Source organism: Melospiza georgiana, chromosome 15 (assembly GCF_028018845.1).
Source record: "Melospiza georgiana isolate bMelGeo1 chromosome 15, bMelGeo1.pri, whole genome shotgun sequence".
NCBI classification, from domain to species: domain Eukaryota; kingdom Metazoa; phylum Chordata; class Aves; order Passeriformes; family Passerellidae; genus Melospiza; species Melospiza georgiana.
The window spans coordinates 14,716,411-14,733,153 of record NC_080444.1 but is presented as its reverse complement, the minus strand read 5'-3'; the positions used below and the strand labels follow the sequence as shown (position 1 = coordinate 14,733,153).

Here is a 16,743-nt window from a genome sequence, read left to right as displayed (position 1 = left end):
CAGAAATAGAGGGTGATTTAAACAGACACAAAACACATCCACTAAAAATGATGGGGTTTTTCCCTGAGTGCTCAGGCAAAGGATAGAAGGTACTGATACCTCCCCTATTCCTTCACCAAACTCATTGCAGTCTCTGGAAACTGATTTCCAGGTTTCAAAATATCAAGGATTCTCTCCCCCAGAAGTAGTCTTCATGAAAAAATCTCTCTAAAATCTCCCAAAGTCATCAGTAATGGCTACAGAAGAGCAACTGATAAATGCAACCAAGCTTTAACATCATCCCTGCCAAAAGAAATTAAAGAAAGGTTTACATCTAGTGCCTAGAAAGCCCTACCACTGTAAGGACAGTGTAATTACTAATAATTTGTTTTAAATAATTACAAGAAAAATCTGGAAAAAACGTTTAAAAGGAGGAATCCTTTTAAGGATCCATCTGCACCTTGATTCTTGTACTGGTGAAATGAAACCACTCCAGCCTCCAGGAGGAGGGAGCCTTACAAAGCACCATGGCAGGACCTGCACCCAGGCCCCCCTGCAGCTCAGATGGCTGCTCTTAAACATCAGCACAGTAGGAATATTGAAATTATAATCCTAATTGGAGTTTATTTACTTCATGCAATGCTGAAGTTGAGAAGCATTCTGTCTGCATCTTTAAACAAAAAAGATAACTTGACCAGCTCCAGAAGTTTTTTTAAAAAAAGGCTAACGTGGATGAATATGAATATGTACATTTCCAGTTTGCAAACAATAAATTAGGCTGTTCAAAGCTTATATAAACAGTACTCAAAACAGAACCAGATATCTGCCTTTCCCAAAGCTCAGGCACTACACTAAGTCAAAGCCTTAATCCACTTCAGTCAGCCTTAGAACAAGGACTGAAAAGAGATTTTTTACTTTTTGTAAATGTATACAGCATTTAACAGATCAGGAAGTAAGATATCACTCAGTAGATAAAGTTAAATTGAAACAATAAAGTGCTTCTGGCACAGATGAGGCTGTTCCATATAACACATTATTTTATAAAAATCCTTTCCTGAGTGAATTAATTTTCCACACAAGTCTGAGTGTGATTCTATCAGTAAAAACAACTGGGAAATTACTACTGGCTAAAATACTGAGTTTCAAATTAAAAAAAAAAAAAATAGTAGAGACCAAGCAACTTCAGGTTTCAAAATAATTCTTTAAATCATCTACAGTTAAACCTGATAGGCATGTGGACAAACAAGCCTATAAGAAATAAGAGTTAAAAATTCACATTCAAAGCCTCTACATACTAGCTCAAGTTTCAATATCCTGAAAAACCCAATTTAAGTTTCTTCAGGGCTCCTAAAACTTTCTTCTCTGATATCTTCAGACCATAATCTACTTGAAGACATTCAACTGATCCTACCAATCTATGTTCCAGTTATCAATGATAATTCCAAGTGTGACAGATTTAAGCCAGTTTTAGTATTCTGATTGTTCCTGTATTTTTCCAACAGACTCTCTGAACTTCCCTCTCTGGGCACACAAACTGTAACATCCATGGAGTCCCGTGTGTCTGTAGAATCACTGAATAACCACCTGTCCCTTACTCTGCAAAGTTAATTTGTACTACTACAACATCCATCACTGTCATCTCAAATTCCCCAAGGGAAATCAGTGTTGGATTTCGGCAGAGACAGATTTATGGATTTCTCTCTACTACTTTCTCCTTCCTCTCAGCAGAAATTATCTCTATTTTCTGGCCTGCATCCACCTACCAGAGCAGGAGTCTCCAGTGTCAGCACTGAAGTCTCCTCTAAGCAGGCACAGAAATACTGTTCCCTGTGAAAGCTGGGGCAGCTTATGGAGTTCGTGCTCAAGTGGGAGTGTTAATTTTATATTTTTTGCCCCCATTTATTTCCAGCAGCCAGTACTAAACTACTGAGCAGCTGGACACTGCTCATTCCACGCCTCTCCTATCAGAGTTTTGTAACATTGAAACAGTAGTTTTTATTTACTGCATGTAAAGATCTCTTCGTAGGCTTCTCTCAGAGACACAGCTGTATGAGTCATTAGTATTTGGAACAAGAGCAAAGTTATGCTATAAACCAGTATTTCACATCTGTCATGAAAGGTTCCTGCTAAAAAGAAAAATTTCAGTACCTTATGCAGATTTAGAGACCCAAAAGCCCACCAGTGCTTCAGGGTTATGAATAAATAGGGCCCATTTTGTACAAATGATGGCAGTCAGAAATCAAAAATGTTGATTTTCAGTATGGTATTGATCAAAGCACAACTGTTTAATAACTAGTCTGTTTATTAAACACACTAATGTGCTCTTTAAAATTAGTGAGGATTTCTTTCCTTTAGTGCTCCTCAGAGACGCTCAGCTGTGTTTTCAAGGTCCTGCTGTTTCTGAGGAACACCAACCAAGATGCCATGAATGTTTGCCAGTCAGGTACAACACTGGAGCTGGCATTAAACATGGGAAGAGGGAAATGAGGGTAGGCACAATCACTCTCCTCAGTCCATGCCATGCTGTGCTGCCACTGGCACTACAACCTGCTCTGAAACACTCCCAGCAGCCTTTCAGGGGCACCACTGCTCCTTGCACACCCAGAAACTCTTAAGAAGTTTTCTGTGAGCCCTTCCTATCACTCTCAAGAAGAAAGTGTCCTGCTCATCAGAGGAGACCCAGCTGGACAATCCCACGCAGCCCCTCTGAGATCAGGCAGGGCAGAATGCAGAGCGACACACTCTCCCCAGAGAGCACCAAATCCTACAAGACCTCTTAATTAGTACAAGTACCATAAGAGCAAACATTATTATATAAACTCTTTCAGTGTTATTTAAAGATGCTTTTTTTTCTTCAGAAGATTCTCCTGCTTCTGATGCAGTATTCAAATGTATAAACTATTCCCAGGAAGGCCTCTACAGAATTATCAAGTAACAGAGTATTTGATTGATTTTTTAATGCATTTAGAATATTACTGTAACCATGGCATTATATAATTAACTTGGTATTTACTTTCTCAGCTCTTTTGCAGTTGCACATTAAACACTCCATGCAAAGTGTCAACTGAACAAATCTCACCACCTCTCATCATCAGCCACCTGAGCTTTTATTCAACACAGGCTTTTTCATGGGTTTCCACTTCTAATCCAAGCCATATCAAAAGGAATCAAAACACAAAACCAGAGGAAAATTCAAGCCCAATTCGTACAATGAGGTTTTAATAAATAATGTATGAAGCATCAATATCACAGCTGTCTAATAAATCTTCTACATTTTACAGGAAATCTTGATAGTTTTTCATCTTAATATAGAGCTGCAAATTATTTGATATTAGTGATGTTAATAGTTCCTTATTTTTTTCTCATTTTCTTTAAAATGAATAGATTCTGAAGTGTTGGAATAACTGAGATTGGCATGAATGGCAAAAAAAAAAATCATTTTTTAGCAATGTAACTTCCAAAGATTGAGACAATAAAATTTATTTTCCCAACTAAGATGGTGAAATTCCTGTTTAGCATGATCTGGAGAAACTCAAGAATTAAACATTCAGGTCCCAGGAGGCTTCACGTCATTAGATTGCTTGAAATATTCCAACATCTGTGCCTTGGTTCTTTCCTTGCCTACATTCACAGAATTTCTGTAAATGTATCTTGTCCTGACCTTTTCAAACTAGGCTCCAATTTATCAGATAACCTGCTCTTCCAACAGAGGGAAATTACAAAAGAGACATATTGGATACATTTCCTGAGTGTCTTTTCCTTGATTTAAAAAGAAGAAAAATAAAAAGCCCATGTACAAAAACCATATAAAAAAACCAAATCCAACTGGTTTCCAAGAATACACCAACCTGCAACAAAATGGCAGTTTTATGCTGGCTTTTCATCAGGTTGTTGATGGATTCAAAGAGTTTCCTCATTGATTCTTCAAATTCTGTTTGTTCTTTGCCTTCATATAACCTGTTGAGAGATGCATTAGGTTATCCTTTCAGGTTTCATTCTCCCAAATGCAACAGATTTAACATTAAATATATATTTCAGAAGCTGATCCAATATTATGTACATAGATATTTCCCCAATGGGTTATAACTGCTATTCACTATATCATGTGGGAATTCTTCAGTTTGAACACTACAGTAAACACTTTAAATTGTTTTAAAAGCCTCTAAACCATGACACCTCCCAGATTGCAGCTTATATAAATAATTTTTATTTTCAAAGTAACTTATATGCAAAAAAAAGTTTCGTTTTTTTTCCCCACTACAACTGAGCTACTCCACAATATTTTTCACAAATTATGACAATTTCTGTCTTCTGCTGCTGTTGCCACTTTTTCCAAGAGCTATTTTTACTGGCCCCATTAACCAGTCTGCTTTTTGAAAAAAGTCCCTACTTGACACTTAAAAGTTTAAAAGTGCATTTAAATTGAGCTCAGTCCATTATTTCTCCATTCCCTGCTCTAAAGATTGAATCCCTCAGATTATCTCTCCTCTATTGTTCATACTGGCTCTTAGTACTAAACACTGCCTACATAAAAAGTAAAAACACTGGTGACATGTGAAATTAGTTATGTGAAACAGCTGTCAAGAGTTAAAGAAAAACAAGCTAAGGAAAAAGCCAAGATGACAAGAGAATCCTGAAATGAGAGTAGAATACTGTGAGCTGAGTGTTGCCTCTTCTGCTCCATCAGAAAAGAAAAATCTCTTTTTAAAGTTATGCATTGCAGTGTCATTTGATGTTCTTTTCAATTTGAAATGTAAGACTGCCCACAATAATAATAATTGTCCATTGAATTTAGAGTTCCAGCCCTCCAGTTAAGTAGGACTAGATAATGTGTAGTTGATCACCTGAATGTGCAATAACCTACTTTATGACAGACTGTCCAGTGAACACTTTAAGCTGCAAGATAACACAAGGGATTAAAGTGAGGACCAAAATTCTCCCTGAAACAAACCTTTTCTGCTTTTGACCTTCATCCAAAAAAGAAATTTTCCATAATCCTCTACACAATGCTTCCTGCTCCAAAACTCTAATATACCCTTCTGCCATGATACCCATGACAAAAATATAAGATAAAGTTGTATTCTGCTCTCCTGAGCATCATCTCCCTCCTTATACAGCTTTACACCTTGTTTACCTGTATCCATCTATAATTAGTAAGTTCCTAGAGACAATATATTTCTAAGGTACTATCCACAGCAGCAAATTCCCTCTGAATCTGGTAATTCAACCAAAACATCATAATCCAGTGAGTAAACTTAATTTTAAAAAACTGTAAATCTACATGGATTTTGGTTTTTTTTAAGGGACAGTGGAATATCAGAGCAAAACTGTATTAGAGCACCCACTGAGGATAAGACAGCTAGAACAGAACCTTCCTGTTGTGGTGAATGGCAGCCACAAACACAGCACCCAGCCTCTCCCTGCAGGTCTGAGTCTACCCTGCCTGACCTCTGCCCCTGCCATCCTTCAGCCACAGAGCAAAGGGAAATCAGAACCAGCTGGAGGGGCAAAGCAGCTCAGGGTAAATGGAGAAAGGTGAAGCAGAAAGCAATTGATGGTCTGTGGTATATGAGGAGAGTACAGTTAGCAGTGTGTAATTTTTCCCCTTCCACTTTTATTTTCCTCTGCTCTCCCCTCTGCCTTTCCCCTTCACCTGAACACCACTTTTAAACACTACACCTCAGTTTGCCTGAGCTGCACACATCCAGTCCATGGAGTCCTGCCTGTAAATTCCCCAAGAGAAGGTGCAAAACTCTAAATTCAGAGTGGCCATGGCTGCTGCAATGACACTGCACAGTCTGAGGGGCTGAACACAGTGTTCTCAAGGACAAGTCTCCAGCCTCCAGCCATCTGTTGAGGTGTTTGGCCGTGCACTGGTCTTAGGCCAAGCCACCTGACACAAAGAATAATCACCCTTTGAAACCTGCTGCTATTACTAAATACATCTCTAGAACTTACACTGAGAATCAGCAGATTTTTGAATATTCCCTCTACAAAACATATCAGCATTATCTGTATTTTGAAGCAGTTTCCAGTTTTATTTGTAAAAATGAAAACCCAGCTCTGTTCTAGAACCAACTTTTTCTACTTCTCAGGTACCTTATGTCTGATATTAGACAGCTAATTAAAGGGCAATATCTGAGTACTTACTGGGAAAATAATGTCCTTGATCTAACAATGAACTTGAAAACATATTCCAGTGCTTTCAGAGTTCTGAGGATGGGTTCACATTGCTCCCCTCGGCTGGAAGTATCCAAGTAGGTCTTCAGTACACTCATTAATTTCCTGAAGTTTAAAAACATTTTTAAAAATAATTTTCATTATTATTTTTTAATTACCTTCTTGGGCTTCTTTGGCAACTCTAAATATATGTTTGTGCTTGGTCAAGCACATACAAGAAAACAGACTGTGTGTATTTCTGGATTTACATTGCACAAATTCTGTCAGTAAAAACAAATGAGGAACAAATTCTTAGCTGCACAAGCAAGAGAGAAATGTGAAATCCCAGAAGAGCAGCATAACTTTACACAATTCTGGAAGCACCTTTCCAGCAGTTTGTAATACACACGCACAAGGTATCACAAAATATTCCTTCTGCATACCTCCACTGAGCAGGGATTAAACACCACTGCATGCTCTAATTAACAGCATGTAAATATTACATGTAAATAAAGCAGTACACAAGAACATCTGCTTACATTATTTATTTTAACACTTCCTTACTCTGTATCTAAAAGCAACTTTTTGCTAGAGACACAGCTGGCTACAAAAGAGCAGAACTTCATCTTAAATTAAGTCCCTTAATTTGTAGTTATAGAATCATTTTAAGTTATTAAAGAAATACTAATTTTGCAATTTTGATCTTAATGCAGCCATAAGAACTAAGATAAGAGTGGTTGGGGTTTTTTTCCTATGTCTCTACAAAAATGGAGATCTGCTGTCCCCTGCCCTAAATAAACCAAGCCAACAACCATCTCTCTGTGTAACTAATACACATCCCCAGCCTAACCCACAATTCAGAACCAAAATGCTTTCAGCCTCTCAGCCTCCTGGGCATGACATCCATCGTGTGTTTTCATTCGCTCCCTTTTACTGCTTCTCTGAGTTGGAACAATATTGATCCAACTTGTACGTGGGGGTAGTGCATGTTAAGCCCTCTCAGAGCTCTCTAAAATCCAGGAGAGAGGATGACTCAACAGGAACTGAATAAATAGGTAACAGTTTGGCCAACCAACCATACCATAATATAGGTGTAATATATCTGGGACACAGCCTTTCCTTGCCAGTTAGGGGTTAGGCCACACACACTTGTTTACTTCATAAATGATTCTGGAATCAGACTAAGTCTTCCATGATGTGCATTGAATCAATAATGCCAAGAAAACAAATTATGTGGGGAGAAATAATAAACATTATTATTTTGCCTCTATCACATTGATAAAGTCTCCCAAAACTCCCAGCCAGGTAAGTCTTAGAAATATTTTATGCAAATAAGACTGTCCTGAGAGGTTCTGTACCCTTCCTTTTCTTCTTTTACAGTACTGTAAAGCAATAAATTACATGTTCTTATTACTGGTGGAATGAGGGAGGATTGAAGAAGAGCACATAGCTGGTGCTTGAGCTTTCTGAGCCCACTTTAACTTGACTGAGGTGTGAGAAAGGGCTGATTTTGCACTGCTGCCTTTCAGCTTTAGGAAACTCATGGTCTAGTGCATGATTTTTGTGACATTTAGTGTTGAGTTAGAACTGAAATTCAACACAGTCACTGGAAGATAGCCCCAGCTATTCCAAACCTCCAGTTCTGGTCTTCCCTGTACTATTCATATTCCAAATTAAAGTTCTGCTTCAATCTGCCACTCCATTAAGCTGCCAGAACGAGACATCAGGTAGATTAAAAACCCACATCCATCCTCTTAGAGCACATCCCAGAGATGTGCACCAGCTGAAGATGTTACCTTCCTTCATAGTTCACTCATTTTATCCTACCATCTTCTGCAAAAGCCTATTCTAAATAAAGTAGAAATCCAGGATTAAATTTGGTGTATAACATTTCTGCACAATTTTTTACTCCTTTCTATGAGTCCATGTCTTCCCATCTGGGTGTGGTGTAGAAGCTCCAAAAGTTGAAAACCAATAAATAAATAAAGAATCCACAACAAGTTCATCCATTGGTGTGATCATGTAACAAATACTAAAACTCCATTTCACAGCAGGACAAGTAACAAATACCAAAATTCCAGTTCAGTGCACTGAACTCCTCCTGACACAACATCAGGCTAAAATGCATATGAAGACTTGACAGCTCCCAAACAATTCCTTTTCCTTTGAGTTTGCTTGATGTGGAAAAAAATATGGAAACTTATGTAAATAGGCTAAGGAGAGCCTCAAGTCCTCACCTGAGGCATTTCTACTTAGGGCCAGGGATACAAATGGAGAGGCTTCACAGCAAAGCATCTTTTGATAAATTTGACAGGATACAGGTGAAATGCTCAGACACAGCAAAATTCAGGTGACAGAAAACAAATGCCAAAGCATCATTTAACCCCAAATCATTTGCTATGGGTTCATTAATTCCACTTATAATCAAATATGTCTCAGAGGCAGATAAGCAAGCAGCAGCATCAAACAACAGTCACCATAAATTACATCAGAAAAGTCACAAGCAAGATTTACTTCTTTTATGTGATGGTGGAGGTTTAGGAAAGAAGAGAAAGAAGAGAAAACAAACTTACTTGTATGCCAAGGTTGCACTAAAGTGCTGCTGGATGTATGCTTCCAAAACAGTGTTAAAGTGCTGAAACTTACGGTCTGCAATGAGCCCTATGATATAGATCTGAACAGACAGAGACACATTGAGTCACACTGCAAACTTAAATATTCACTTCCTGAAAATATTTCTGGTAATTTTCTATTTAAGTTTTTAAATTAATTTGATTTTTCAGTCAATGAGTAATATTCCTCTGCTCTAAAGAGACTTTAAGATTAATTCTTTGAACCACAAAACTTGATAGTTTGTTCAAAATTCTAAGGTTCTTTTCTTAGACAAATAAATTCGTTGGTGCTGATTCTTACCAGTGCATCAAAGACAAGGATGTCATACTCGTTACTGTGGGAATGTTCCATCATGATGTTGAACAGGGCATCCAATGTATCCTGGAGAAACTACAGAACATGAAAAGACAAACTGATAACCAATTCAACTTGAAAACCTCACAGGAAAATTTTCTGATAGCAAGCCTGGTTTCCCTCAAGTTAGAATTTTACTACCTTTACTGAAGCATCACTTAAATTGAGAAAACATTTCTAAGGGTTTAGGCTCTAGTTGCTTTAGTTTTAAAAACCTGCCTCCTCAGACACATGAGCAATCAATAATACGTGCTTAGCTCAAAGCTTATGGAAAAGATAAAACCATTATATAAATTACAAAACTTGTTAAAACAAGCTTCCTTAGTGACACAGATTAGTGGTTGCTATTTTCAATATACATGTTGATATAAAAAGACTTTTCCTGCTTCTGTGGTCTGATTCAAATTCTGCTGTAAATCAAAGTATCTCAGTGACTTGGGACAAAAATCTTTGGTTAAAAAAATCCGCTCCTCTTTCTTCCTCTTTTATTTATTTAATTCTTATTCCTTCTCTGCAGAGACATCTAATGTTTATGCTTAAAGACACAAAGGTAATAGTCTATGCGATTTTCCAAAATACTAACAACTTTTATTGATATACTCATTAAGTTAAGAAAGTGCTTCATTTGGCACATAGCACTTCTTGGATTTAATATCAACATGTAAATTAATATTAAGAACTGCAAAGAAAGCAGTGGGAATTGTTTGTCATTCTTCAGATAGACAAAAGCAAACAGATGAATAGAGATTGTGGAAAATATTTTATCATTACTGTCTTCACGTCCCAGTAATAATCCTGGAAATCTCCCAGCCTAACAATAGGCAATACCAGAGATCTGAAAGTAAAAAGTTATAGGAAAGCTGGCCAGCCCTGGGAAGGATCCTGCCCGGGTGTTGTCCTGCTTGCTTCCTCTAATGAAGAGCTTTGCTCATGCCCTTTGCAAACTAACAAAGGCATTATGCTTGAAGGGGCCTGAAGAATAACTATTATTAAAATAAGGTTTTAATGATTTACCTTCACTACTTCCTCTCCATCCACAATCTTCAGCTTTTCCAGGTTCTCCTGGAGCAGCTCTGGCTTCATGCGCCACTTCAGGAGACCCAGCAAGCCCACTAATGGAAAATGAATGGACAGACATTAAATTTAACATCTGATCTATCAATTTGTGCAAAGCTTTTCTTTCTAAACCCCCAGCTGTTTAGAAGGTACATACCATTCTGAGTTAACTTTGTAGAACAAACAAGAGTTGAAATGTAAAATGAATCTCTTGAGCTGACTGAAAGCCCCCCAACAATGCTTGAGCTCCTGGCTAAGGTTGCTCCCTTGTTTTCTGTGTGCAGACGTGTAGAAGGCAATGTCAAATAAGCACCAGCATCCTCCATTTTTTTACTGTCCCCCTGAAAAACAACACACCATTCATTACATATTTCACACCACTGGATTTAAAATTAAGCTTATTTTGTAGTTTTGTACTAGAGAAGTAAATAAAACTGAGGGGCAGGATGGGACTTTGAGGGGTGACACCCCATGCAGAGTAAAAGAGAGAGCCAATCTCTCATGGAAATATCAGTGGGTGTGGAACACTGCAGAATATTGAGCCCCTTGAAGTCTGTGCACAGGATATAGACAACATGATTATATTTTCTGCACACAAGTTAAAAGCAGAAAGCCTGACTAAATAAGGAAAGAATAGCAGCACTGTTTTGATATCTTCATTATAACTTTATACCTGGACCTTGAACATAAGAGATCAAGGTATGGTAAGATTACATTTTAAATCAGACAGTTTGCTGCAGTGGTTAAACGACATAGAATATGTGCTTTTCAATAGAATGAACAGCACAAAAACAGAGAGCCAACAGAGATTTCCCCCTCCTCTCTTTCATCAAGATCTGTGCCACAACCCCACAGATTTTCTGGGTCTTATCTTAGGATTCCCCAGACAGGAAAGAAGTTTTAGACAAAGACAATAGAAATTACGCCCCTCATGTTTAAAGAACACAGTGTTTCTTTAACAAAACTCCAGAAAATTTCCCTGGTGATGATGTCACTTAAAGCTACAACACTGTGACAAGATACTACTCAATTGCAGACCTTTAGTCTACAAATGTGGATGAACAAGGAGCTGCAAAAACCATGATCTGGAAAGACATTTTCAAGTTTTGCAATTTCATCTGGTTCAGTGACTGCAGAGGTGCATTTTCTACTTCATATCAAAGAGGCAAGGCTAAAAATTGACTGTTACAGACCTAGACAGACAAGAAGCAAAATCTTTATACAGCAAAACACACAGCAGCAACAACAACATCTATGATTGTATCAAGCTTGCCAAATAATTTACTTCCCAAATTTCTGGAAGCAAAATAAGCTCTTGACTTCCTCCTTTTGGGACCAGTGAGACAGACAATGGGAAAAAGATGAGGTTTTGATCCAAAAGTCTCTCAAAAGGATGCAGTGCCTAAAGACTGTTTAATCTTAGCAGTATTCAAATTACTTATTCTGAAAGGCCAGGTGTATGACTGCTTTAAACACTTGCAGCTTACAATTACTGTTTTTAATACTAGAATAGGCAAGCATATGTCAGAAAATCTGTCTGTTTCTCACAACCACAAAGTAGGTCAACTCCATTTAGCATTTTTCATCCATGCTGTCACTTCAAAAAAATTACTGAGCTGATGCAGAAATGAATTAGGTGGAATTTCACAACCAACATTAACCACACAGTCCACAATTTTCCTTCTAGTCTCAATATTTTAAATGATAGTTTCAATGAAGAGAAGATAAATAACTATATGCTGCCATTAATCTTTTTGGCTTGCCTAAGCAACTTGATTTAGTTGCATGCATCTGACTTGGTATTAATGATACAGTAAACTTCTTTACTGAGAAGAGTGCTGAGAAATTACTTAAGTTTCCTTTGTACTGGAAGTGATTTCTGTTTCTTAGTGCCTGCTAGACACCATTCTCCAAGAGGGCAAATAAAACAAAAGTCAAAACATCTCTTCCCTGTTTCCTTTACAAAGTTAAAGATGCTGTTTCCAGCTAAGGCCAACTAAAGCTTTTCTTCACACCCAAAACCAAATTGCTGCAACTTTCAATATTGTACCTGAGCAACCACACAGCAGTTTAAAACAAGCATTTTCCTAAGACTGCATTCCCAGATTATTCATGAGATAAAGATTGCAAGTGGATCAAACACTTCCTATATCCAGCAAGAGGAATGGCACCTACCCAAGTACAGAGCTGCAGCACAACTTTCTCTATGCTACAGAAGGCCAAAAGCACAAATACCAGTAAAAAGAAATAATCTCTCACTGTGCTTGGATAATATGATTTTGTCATTAAAATTCAGAGCAATATTTACTGACAATGGAACAGGGTACACCTTTTCATTTTGTTCAGATGGAAAACACAGTATCAACTTTGATAGAATAATAAAACCAATCTAGCACTGAGCAAATACACAAGGCAGTGAAAGGCAACAGTATGAGAGAAAGAGAGGAAGAGAGAAAAAGAGAGAGAGAGACAGAGACAGAGATCTGAGGCCATACCTTTAGGACTAACAAATCATGGATGCCATCATGGAGAGTTGTGCCATCCTCCTTCATTAGCCTTACATAGGCCATTGCAAAATTCTTCTCTCCCTTATCTTTAGCTGCAAAGCAAAAGACTTGGGGTTGACTGCCCATCAATGAATTAAAATTCACTAAAGTAAGAATTCCCTACTTACACTCCTGAGTCGACCTGTGCCTGAACGTGAAGCGCAGATGGATCCTCTGCATGTCCTCAATGGGGACTGCTACCTTTGGTAAAATCAGAAAGCATTTCAAACTGTTGAGCCTGATCACAGAAGTGAAGTGAGGGCTGAGAAGCAATTATCTGTTAGACTTTGCTCAAAGTCTGGCACCAGCAAAGAAATGAAGCACAGAACCCAGAGTTAATGCACACAGGTGCTAGAAAACAATCACAGAGGGCAGTCCTCCTGCTCACCCTTTTAACCACAGAAAATTAAACACCTCTGTGTAACACAACTCCCACATTTCACATACAGAAATTGACAACCAATTTTTTAAACAGCTGAAAAGGGTATGAAAATTCCAGCAAAATAAATTTATGATCTTTTAGTGATTAAATTTAGTGTAAAGCCTTGAGAAGAACCACAGGAACTTGCAAGTACTTTATTCTTAAAGCAGCATACTTTAGGTGAAACATGCAACAAAAAAGGCCAACTGTGTAAAGGAAAGCACATTTTTTCATATTATCAAGTTCATCGTTCTAAAAATTTAAGGACTTGAACACCTTTGTGAGCAATCACAGCTTTACAAATCTTACTGAAAGATGCCTTAATATTAATGATGGTTTTCAACAGTATCTGCTGTGAGTGATCCTGATTTAATTATGGAATAATTAAGATTGAATTATGGAATTTAATTATGCAATAATTTTTTAAATGAACTAGTACAATAAGCAATAAACAGAATGGGTCAATATTTTCAAAACAATAAATAAGCTTCTGTTTGAAATCATACTTCCCTTCCCTCCCTATTCTTTACCACTACAGGTAACACACCTTAAGGTAATAATTACAAGCTTGTCATACATGGATATTTTGTCTTTAAAAAAGTATGCAAGCCTGTCATAGTTTATAAGAACTGTTTCTGGCAGCTTCTGGGCATATTCCAATCATAGATATTGAAGCTTGATTAGGTAATTATTAGTGTGTCTCTAAAGAGAAGCAAGACAGTTTTTCTTTCAGAAATCCGAAGAGGGGTCGGTGTTTTCATTTGGGTTTTGGTTTGATCTTGTTTTTTTTTTTTAATTGAAGGTCCTCATCTCCATTGTTTCACTAAAATAGAACAAATGCAGTATTTCAATTTTGATGAGCCCTGTTAGGACATAAGGTTATCTAAGATGATCTCATTTGTTTTGCTGAACCAAACCTACACATCACTTTCTAGGCCAAATTTCAAGCTTCAGTGACCATGTATCTCTAATAACTGATGTATGACTAAGGCTTCATGCTTCAGCTGTAGTCAGGCACAAGATGGTTTTTGGAGGAAGCTGATGCTGTGCAACTTTTCTGTGTGAGGCATTAAGAAATGAAAAAAAAAGTGGGAAGTTTCCACGCCATACCTTCAGTGTCTCCATCCATCGTGGCTGCTTGACCTGGTAATAAACAACGGATCTGTACTCGCTCACAGGCTTGTCCCCTGCTCCCAGGCACACAGTATTCTTACAAAAGGAGGGAACAAACACTGCTTAGTGCCTCACTCATTTGGGTACGTTTTGGAGTAGTTTTGGTTAAATTAACTTGAGGAAAACCAAAAAGTCCCCAGAGAGCCTCCCCTCAGAACCCCGAGTCGGGAGTTTCACCCCGGCCCTGGGACGCGGCCTCCCCTCACGGGCTGCGCTCCCCTCACGGCGGGTTTGATTTGGGTATGGCATCATCCAAAGTTAAATAATAATGACAGCACCAGCAGAGGGGAAGCACTAACGTAAAGACACTGCATTTTCCAAGCCTCTGAACACAATGGAAATAAACATTTACCATAATCTATGGGTACAGACAGCGTAATTGCATTTTACAGGGGTCACACACAGTGGGCTCTAGGAGATGTGTGAAGAACATAACATTTACTTGATTTCTCCATCTGATGAATTTAAGAAACCAACATGTCATCTCAATTAGTAGAACAAATACAAAAGGAAAAAAAAATTAAAATCTGGCTTCATTGTTCTGTTTATTTTCTCCATTTATTTTAAAATACTTTCTTCCAGCAGAGTCTCAGAAGCTCTAGGCCACACACCAGAGGTGACTTCCAAACTGGATGTTGTAGAGGTACCAACAATAAACAGTTAGAATTTCCCATTCTTTAAAGACTATCTGAACTAGGACAGAGCCAAGTGAAAGATTTGATCAGCTTCAAAACTTGTGGTTTTCCTTAGTGAGTCTATGAAGATTTAGCCTGCATCTGTCTGCTCTGGCTGACTACAGCTGGGCTGTACATGGAGAGTAAAAGTTACTGCTGGACAGGGAGGCACCAAGATCCTGGTACCTGCCAGACATGAAACCCAAGTGCCTGAAGGAAGCAAACAATAAATTCTCTACTGAAGGCTAAGATTCAACTAATCCAGTCAGGCTGCATTGACTGCTGCAAAGGTGCAATAATCCTGCTGAAAATCCAGTGAACCTTAAAAGTCTGCTTCAAACACCAGGGTCCCCTGTGACCAGAAGGGTGTGAAGATGGTACCTGAAAATTATTTGTATGGTCAGAGGGATTTAACTGCAGAAAGCATTGTCTCATCTGCCTGAGCAGAGATTTTTCAAGGTTTATGCACCTACTTGTTTGCCACCTCCATGACATTCACTTGGAACAAAAGTCCTGTTCCTTGTAACAGTAAATCAAGGGCTAGCTCTGCAACTGGAGCTAGTTTGATACCTGAACATAACCAGCCAGTTTCCTGTGTAGTAAACATATCCCTGTTATGAGAAATATTAATATAAATTAATGGGTTTGAGAGTCTGTTGATTTGGGTATCTTTATAAGCTAAAAAGAAAAACCAGTCACTTTTGCTATTTCTTGTATTCAGCAGCATTTCAATTACCTCCTCAAAATTGTTGCTTAAATATATCCATTAAGGCATATTACCCACAGAAAGCATTTTCATCTTTCATGGCATTTCATCTCAAAGACAACAAGACAAATTCACTTTCTCCTAAAACTTGCAGAAATTCAGTATCTGCAGAACTGAGCATGCATAATATTAGAATGCAGGATTTAATGCATGGTAATAGGTTTATTTCTCTAAGGAATATTTTTGTTTATATGTGATTAGACAGAATACAGAATAGAGTTAACTTCTGTGCATGCAAGTCATGGTCAGGTGCTGTCATGGGTACAGGCAGTGTTTTGTAATCAGTGTTTTGTTGTGTAGACCTTAAACATTATGTGGGATTAGAATTTTCTTTACTCAAGCTTTCAACTTACATTTTAAGCAGTTAGCTGCAGTTCATAAACAAGTCATGAACCACAGTGTTCTATTTCATCTTTATTTTATCTCAAGAATGTCTTTATGATTTCACCCTCGTGATCCCAACACTATAAGGCTCAGAAAATGACAGGTCAAAAATCCCCCTGAATACCAAACTGGTGATAAACCCTAAGGAAAAGACAAAGGATCTTCAAAATGGGAACAGACAAGCAAAAAGACACTGTAAATATTTATGGTGCATACGTAATTGTTGTCACTAATTTCATTCTTTGCCATGTACTTAATTCAGTAGCAGTGACACAGACTTCCTGGCACAAATCAAGCACTTGTTATGTAGCAGAAATGGTACTTCTAACATTTCAGTGTGCAAATTGCATTCCTCTGGGAATTTCCTCAAGAAAAACCCTAGAGTAAGAATGCAGTAATTGTCAGAATCAGCACTTGTTCCTTGGCACAGCTAAAATAGGTCATTCAATGTTATTCCTTGTTACATTTTTATGCAAGATTTTATAGGGCTTAAATAGATTTTAATTTTTTTAAAAATCATAAAGCTTATTTGTCACAAAATGTCACAGGATGACACAAGGAAATTGAGGTTTTGAATAGTGGGGTTTTATTAAATGTGTAAGTTAAGGCTTACATCAA

The 16,743-nt window shown here is 37.8% G+C and overlaps 1 protein-coding gene across 1 annotated transcript in view; it reads right to left on the bottom strand.

The window, feature by feature from the left end:
- Window positions 1-16,743, bottom strand: part of DOCK2 (dedicator of cytokinesis 2) — a 159,849-nt gene that overhangs the window by 121,739 nt on the left and 21,367 nt on the right. Inside the window, exons 15-23 of the mRNA XM_058034687.1 lie at window positions 14,239-14,337; window positions 12,836-12,908; window positions 12,657-12,760; window positions 10,319-10,502; window positions 10,120-10,217; window positions 9,052-9,141; window positions 8,712-8,812; window positions 6,130-6,264; window positions 3,828-3,936 (exon numbers count right to left, since the gene is read on the bottom strand). Coding sequence (XP_057890670.1) covers window positions 3,828-3,936; window positions 6,130-6,264; window positions 8,712-8,812; window positions 9,052-9,141; window positions 10,120-10,217; window positions 10,319-10,502; window positions 12,657-12,760; window positions 12,836-12,908; window positions 14,239-14,337 — 993 coding nt within the window. The remainder of the gene's footprint in view (window positions 1-3,827; window positions 3,937-6,129; window positions 6,265-8,711; window positions 8,813-9,051; window positions 9,142-10,119; window positions 10,218-10,318; window positions 10,503-12,656; window positions 12,761-12,835; window positions 12,909-14,238; window positions 14,338-16,743) is intronic.